The 7,955-nt window shown below is 49.1% G+C and overlaps 1 protein-coding gene across 1 annotated transcript; it reads right to left on the reverse strand.

Moving 5' to 3' along the window:
* Positions 1-354: 354 nt before the first annotated feature.
* Positions 355-7,604, reverse strand: LOC117205165 (toll-like receptor Tollo). Its single transcript, XM_033443308.1, has one exon. The coding sequence runs from the start codon at positions 6,866-6,868 to the stop codon at positions 2,939-2,941; it is 3,930 nt and encodes a 1,309-aa protein (XP_033299199.1). The 5' UTR covers positions 6,869-7,604; the 3' UTR covers positions 355-2,938.
* Positions 7,605-7,955: the final 351 nt, after the last annotated feature.

Below are 7,955 nucleotides of genomic sequence, written 5' to 3' on the forward strand. Positions count from 1 at the left end.
AGGGAACAATCACCGACCAATATTAATAAGTTTCTACGTTCGATGTTCAAGTTAAGAAAAAGAGAGGAAGAAAGAAGAAAGAGTGAAACTGAAAAAGATCAGACAAAGGGAAGAGGGGGTGGGATAGAGAAAAGCGATCAGAAGGCGAGCAACTTGGTGAAAAGAGGAGCCACGTTCGACGAGGGGAGAAAGCTATTAGTGTCGGACGAATTAAAACGAGTTCGCGAAGGACGTCAAAGTTCGGGGCTTTCCTCCGATGGAAAACTTTCGAGTTAGCCGCGTTCACTGACCCGAACACGGTTTCTCACGGGCGAAGTGACAAGGGAACAAAAGAATATTCTTCCTTCACTTATATTTTTTTTTACAAAACAAACGTGTTTATTTCTCATGGTTCTTTGCTGAAATGGAAAGTGGCAATTAATTTAATAATCACGTAACAGATCGTGAATACAATATACATATATATATATAATATATATGCGTGATCCGATGAGCGTATTTACAACAATACAATACAATTAATAAATCCGCAAATTCCTTGAAGAGAGTGGAGAAATTTTCTCCCGTTTAAGAGACCAGTTTAATAGCCCTATATATAGGTACAAGTGCCTGGCCACTTTGATGTGCTCGAGAAGTGTGCGTGAAGTTATTTACAACGTTAGATTATACACAAGTATTTACAGGAGGTATTCACTTACAGACTAATAAGCGTTTGGCGACCGTTGCTTTTTCTCGCAAAAGACAGTCGTGAATCTTAGGAACGAGGTGTGTCTCGCTAGACGTCTCCTGTCTTTTCCTCTTTTTTCCCTTTTATTTTCTCTTTTTTTATTTTCACACTCTCTCATCTCCTCCTCGATCCATGTACCAACTAACTTCTCTTTTTCTTCTCTTTATTCTTTTTCGGACACGCGCTTCTAAGAGACGATATCTTTCGTTAATGCTCCCACACATTCGTTTAAATTCCTTTCTCTCTAGCTAACGAATTGACGAACGAACGACAGGAATGAGAACTAGGGGTGTGCCGACTCCGTCTCCCGAGAGCGGGGGAAAAAATATACAATTAGTACGAAGAAGAGCGCGCCCCGGGATCACGGAGCACACACGCGACACGTACGACACGTATCGTTCTCGTCTTTTCTCTCTTTCATTTCCGATCGGTGTACGGGCCGCTTCGAACGCTTCGATGATCCTGTAGCTACCAACTCGATCGCGTTCCCGAGCGCTCTTTTACGGGAAGAAAGGGAGAAAAATATAAAATACACCGTATTGGAAGAAAAACGCTTGATCGCTGAAGTAAACGTACAGTCCTCGGAAATAAAAATTAATCTGGAACTAAATACGAGCGTATCCATCGCTTTTGAGAAATACGAAGCTACCACGATGGTTTTACGTGTTTTTCACGAGAATGGGGTGAATTATATTTTACATCGTGCATGGAGAAATTTATACGAGAAATAGAAATCTTTGAGTAGCTTTAATTCTCCCCACTCTCGTGTTCGTTAAATCGTAGAAAGCAAAGGTTATCGAAGAACGTTGAAATAACTAGATTGCGATTTTTAAAGAAACGAAAGTATCGTCAAAAAATAAAAAGAACGTCACGAACTTTTGTCGATTAATAATTTACGAATCTTCTAATCATTCGGAGAAAAGTATATATCTCTCGATAAAAACCATCGTAATAGCCTCTGAGAGACACATAATCTCGCAATTTTCTCGTAAAACAAAATCACATACTTCAAAACGAAAACATATTGATCCTTAACAAAAACGTATCATATCGCAATCGTCGAAGGGTCGTAAAACAAACGAAATCACAGAACTTGGTCGGCTAAATCGCGAACGAATGGAAAATAAATAACAACGTACGTGAGAAAAAAAGGTGAAAACTCGCGATCGATCGAGGTGCACGGTGAAATCGGTGGATGCTAGTCTGACGAAGCGGCACGGCCGGTGAGAGTTATTTTTCAAGCGTGATCGAAACTCTCGACGTCACGAAAGCCCCGATGACGAGAAGAATTTCGAGGCCTGGCCTTTTCTTCACTCGCTTTCAGAAATCGAAGGATGCACGCGAAGACGAATCCTGAACGAGGTGGTCGTGCAACAACGAAGAAGAATTTCTATAATCTACTTCGAATCTCTGGGGTTGCGTTTAATTTAATACTTTTTTTTTTTTTGTCAGTGTGTCTGTTTCATCTTAGGCCCTAAAGGAATGACGAGAACAATAATTACATTCTATGTCCTCATTGACTGCCATATTTTTTTTTTTTTTATCACCTAAAGCTCTTACTCTTTTCGCTTCGTACACATACACATATATCCGAAAAATGTTCGTCGTAAAGAGAAAAAATTCTGTATTTTGAATTCCTCCTCTCTAGTACGAAAAAATAATGACTCGATCACGTGTGCGTTCCCTGTTACAAAGGAACCTGTATCAAATAAACCTGGCTCTCTTGATTTTATCGACATTCGCGTTCGTACTCGTCGAGGTAAACGAAAAGGTTCGAGGCTGCCTCGCGTCCTATGGAAAACACTTTCTCGCGAGGCGATACTCTCGATACCGACGTCCAACCCCGACCCCGAAACCCCTGCATAAACGATCCTCCTCGCTCGTTCCGTAACACGGAACACGGAAACCCGAGGAAGATCCCTAATCAACCGATTCTAGTGGAAGAGCAAACAGAGCGACGCCGGACGAATCGTCGCGTGTACGCCATCGCGTCGGTCCATCGCGAACGAAACTGTACAAATATCCTACCGCAACATACGTTCTCTCATTCTCTCTCTGTTCCTTTCATTTCCTATTTTTCTTTCTCTCCTTGTTCCACTCTCATTCCCATTCCTAGAGCGAATTTTTTACAATCGCAGGCTCCATCAGAGTCCAGCCTCTGACACGGTGAATCGTGGATCGTCGCGCGACGGACGACGAGGACCGTCTATACTAGACGAAATAAGTACGAGGATTGGCTGGATGCGTCAAGACCTCACCAGGAGGTGCAGTGGGCACCGGTGGTTCCGGTATGGTGCTGTAAAGATGGCTGCCCCTCGAGGACAGGCTCGCCGGCCGCGCGTTTCCGGTGTGCAACGCGCTGTAACCGCCGTGCTGATGTTGATGCTGATGCTGATGTTCCGCGCCGCTGTCCTCGTCCTCCGTTCTGCTGGACGCCGAGCTGACATAGGTGGACTGCGTGGGCGTTGGCGTGGGTGCGTGCACCGGTGCGACCAAAACGCCATTAGGCTTGGTCCATACGTCGCCAGCGGACGGCGCGGCGGTGTAACGCGCCGGTTTGCGATTTCGGTCGTTCACCTTCTTGCTGTCTCGCCTTTTGCCCACGGAATCGGGCATGGCGAACCGTAGTTTCTCCCAGAACCTCTTCTCGCCCCACATGACGACCGTGCAGGTTTGAAGCAGCAGCTGGAATTCGGGATCACGGGCAGGAGCTTCCGTGGCCAGAAGAATGACCACGCGTCTTTTCCTCGAGCTGGGTCTGATGTTCTCCAGCGCGGTCCTCAAGGCAGCACGAAATTCCGTATGCTGCCATTCATTTGCCAAGAACACCGGCGAGAAAATGATAACGACGCGTCTGGCTGCCGCCGCAGCCGGTGGTACAGCTTCTTGCGGCCTGGCCGGTGGCAAATCTCGCCAGTGAAGACAAAGAGCCAAGCCAGACTGTTCCAATTCCGCGGCCAAGAATCTGGAGACAAAATCCTCGTCTCTCTCGCTGTAGACTATGTAGCCGTCGTAAAGGCGATCCCTTTCTTCGTCCGGCGGCGTGGTCATTTTTCCAAGGCGGAGACCGTAACGTGCGTGTGCCCAGAGACGCACGTCCTGGCGAAAAGCGAAGGCGAGCGCGACGAACAGGCAAATGGCGATCACAACCACCAAGGCGCCCGCTAAAAGCGGCACAAAGTTGCCACCTAGCAAAGGGATTTCCTGAATGCCACGGCTGACGGCCTCTGTAGACGGATCGCCGCAACGCTTCATAGCCTGCGCCAGAGTTTCGGCGCCGTCGCGGCAGTACATCTTCTCGGGATCCCCACGATGCTCGGCTAGCCAGCCGCGCAATTTAGCAGCGCTGCCGCATTCGCAGCTCCAAGCGTTACCCTCCAAAGCGACCCGCGTGCTATCCCCGACGCTGGGCAATGCTTCCCATGGCCTAAAGTTGACGATTCGATTGCTGTCCAATCTTAACACCTCGAGATTCTTCATTTTTTTGAAGGTCGTGTTGCCCACGGTCGCGATCGCGTTGTGATCCAGATAGAGCTCGGACATGCGTTCCAGCTGATCGAACTCGAAGCCACGCAGCTCACGTAGCGCATTGTCCTCGAGGTGAAGGACGCGCAACGCACCCACACCGTTGAACGTGAAATTATGAATCGCCGATATGCCGCTGTTGTTCAGGAACAGTACCTCCAATCTGCGTTTTCCGATGAACACGTGGCTACCCAAGTCGCCGAGCTCGTTCCCATCCAGATAGATCTCGGTCGCGTCCATAGGTATCCTTTCAGGAACGTGTTTGTAACCGGCGTTCGAGCAGTCCACCACGTTGCTCGACCAGCTGTGGTCGTGATAGCACGAACAATTGTCCGGGCAGGTCATCTCGCAGTCGCACGCGTCGAAGTCACAACAATGGCACAGGGCGAAACAATGCGCCACGTATTGACAGAGGAAGTCCTTCGGTTTCAGCGACAGTAGAGGCCTTCGCGGTGTCGCGCGCGCGTGAACCATTTCGCACGTGACCGAATCGAGGTCCATCACTCGAGGATGCTGTCGAAGACGCGCCATTTCGTTGATTCTTGGTAACCATTCCATGGAACAGTTACACAGAATAGGATTATTTCCGATATAAAACTGTGGCAATTCTACGTCCTCTGGTACTGTCTGCAACGCTATGGCGGCCACGTCCAGGCTTCTTATCTCGTTCTCGTACAATACGACTTTCTCCAAGCTCCTCTTCTGAAGAAAAGTTCCAGGGACGATCGAGCGTATTTTGTTGTTGTTCAGGACCAACGTCTCCACGCTATCAGGCACGTTCGCATCAGCGATCTCGACGATTTGGTTGTAACTCGCGTCCAGCAACTTTATACGCAGCGTATTCCTAACCGCGTAATAATTCCCAAGCTCGCTTATCTGATTCGCGTGTATGTCCAACCACTCTATACTGCTCGGCAGATGACTGTAGTCGAACCATAGCAACTTATTGTCCGACACGTTCAGCCAGACCAGGGTCGTGAGGCTGGTAAACGCGCCGCGAATCTCGGTTAGCTGGTTCCCGTCCAATCTAATAGCGCGCAACACCGGGTTGTTCGCGAACGCGCTCTGCTCCACGTGACGGATGTAATTGTTCGCCAGATTTAACACTTGCAGCGCGGGCAACGCGGCGAACGCTTCGCGCGACACGTTCTCCAGTTTGTTGTCTACCAGCCGTAGTCCATACAGTTCGCTCAACCCGTCGAACGAGTCATTGTCGATTCTGGACACGTGGTTTTTGCCAAGGTCAAGAGTCTTCAACGAGCGGAGCACGCGAACCGCGTACGGGATCTCCGTTAGATAATTTCCTCGAAGAGAAAGATCCTGCAGGCCGGTTAGATTATCGAACACGTGACGATGAAGAGTTCTGAGTTTATTCGTATCCAGAAAGAGCTGATTCAGAGTGGTCAAACCTATCGTATGTGCTGGATCGAATCTCGCTATGCGATTGTGCGAAAGAGTCAATGAGTGCAAATTCGTCAGGGAGCCGAAACATCCATCTACCAGTGTTTCGATATCGTTGTGCTCAAGTTTTAGAATTTGAAGGCTGTATAAACCCTTGAACACGTGTGCGTCGATCCTCGTAAGCGCGTTAAAAGACAGATCCAAAATGACGAGTCGAACGAGTCTGGAAAACGTGTCTCTGTTAACCCAGCGATTCGTCAATTCGTTGCTGTTTAAATCCAGTATCTGCAGTTCGACCAGATTGTCTAATAAGCCCGGCGCTAATACCGCCAGCGAATTATTGCTAAGTATCAGCTCCCTTAATTCCTTCGTTCGTGAGAATAATTCCGGCGGCAATGCTACCAGACGGTTGCTGGACATGTTGAGCGAGTGTAGCGCGGTCAATCCAGCCAGAGCGTGATCACCCACGGCTGTGATCACGTTCTCCTGCAGCTTCAACACCGTTAGGCTGCGCAGATTGCTCAGAGCTCGATCATGCAGGGTGCTGAGATCGTTGTTGCTGAGATCGAGCACCTCGAGACTAGGCGTACACGACTCGACCAAATCGGAGAAGCCCAGGGAAACGATGTCCTGTAACTTGTTGCGCGTCAAGTTCAATGTAGCGAGGCTCTGCACCGGGCAGAGCAATTCAGACGGCAGTGTCCACAGATTGTTATCAGCCAGATCTAAATGCTGTAGATACGTTAAGCTACGAAGAGAATCCCTGTGTAGCTCTAAAGTCATCGCCGACCAATCTCCGTTGTGCGTTCTCACGGACAACGTGCGTAAGTTGTGCGCGGACGCGAAAACACCGCCTGGCAGATATCGGATCTTGCAATAATCCACGCGAAGCTTCTCCAAACGAGGCAGAGGGGAGAAGAAACCGTGCGGCCCGTCTATCTGGCTCTCGAAGAACAACACGTCACTGCATTCCAAGGCCAAAGAACTGATCGAGTCCACTTGAATGGCCGAGAGATTGCCAATTAGGCTGGGCACGTTGGCGATAGTTCTAACCCTACAGGCCAGAGCTTTTTCCCCATCCTCTCCGTCCTTTTTCCACTCGCAGCCGGTCGGTGCCTCGAGACTGGTGATGCTGCGGCCGTGTATCGTTCCAGCGTTGAAAAACAGCGACCAGACGATCCCCAACATCGCCAAACGAAGCCGTGTCGACTCCATAGTCGAGCAATTGTCGCACGCGCGTCGTTACTCGCAACAGCTCGCAAACTGACTCGCCTCCGTCGCGTGAGTCGCGTAAGCCAATCGTCGTAACGTTGCACTCCGGTCGTCACGCACTCATAGTCACTCTGTCACGGCACCACTTCTGTCCGAGCCGATTCGGATACGCGTTACACGCCGTTTTCCCCTTTCCCGATAAACAGCAGTGGAAACTTTCGAGATAATCTTTGACGATATCGTCAATAGCGCGTAGCAGAGATTTCACTGATCGACGAGACAAGGACACTAAAATAAGAGAACGGATAATCCCCAATAACGATGTTGTTCGACCTACGAATAAAATAAACACCGAACGATCATAACCACTGACTGACACAAACTTTGATATTCCTCGATCACTTGTATATTTTATACGTTGTCACGGTTACTACTTATCTCAAAAGGCGACTGCGGTTAAAAATAAGATCGTTTAAAAGTAAGACCGAACTTCGTGAGAAACTACGTGTGCACAATGGTACGAAGTACAATCGGAGAGTGGAGAACGTGACAACGTTCCTCCAAGAACGTCCGACAGCAACTGACTTCGACTCCGAATCCCTATTCCATCGACGGTCACGCACCCTGCATGACTGCCGGCGTGCAGCAACCCCCCACTCCTCTCCCCACCACTGGCCAATTTTGCCTCCACCACCCTCTGTATATATCCCTCCAACGGTCCCCACTGAATTCCCTCCCGTTGAATACGAATATACGCTATAGTAGTAACGCCCGACTCACTCTCTCTCTCTCTCACTCTCTCTCTCTCTCACTCTCTCACTCTCTCTCTTTCTCGTTCTCTCTGCGTAACACACACAGATGTATCCAAAGAGAAAGGAACAAGTATACACAAAGGAGTAAGCGTGCTAGCGTTTTACGCCACGGGCGGCTGCCTCGTTGCGAAGATGCAACAAACCAGCTGACTGACAACGCTACTTACTAGGTAAACACGAAACTGGTTCCTAGGCGTACGAGCGCGCATTTATCAAGCGGCTTCTCTCCCCGTCTTCGAGGGTTCCCTCCCCCACCCACGGACCTTTCTTGCCTTCAC

The sequence above is a fragment of the Bombus bifarius genome, unplaced genomic scaffold, assembly GCF_011952205.1.
Source record: "Bombus bifarius isolate JDL3187 unplaced genomic scaffold, Bbif_JDL3187 scf7180000007987, whole genome shotgun sequence".
Taxonomy (NCBI): Eukaryota; Metazoa; Arthropoda; class Insecta; order Hymenoptera; family Apidae; genus Bombus; species Bombus bifarius.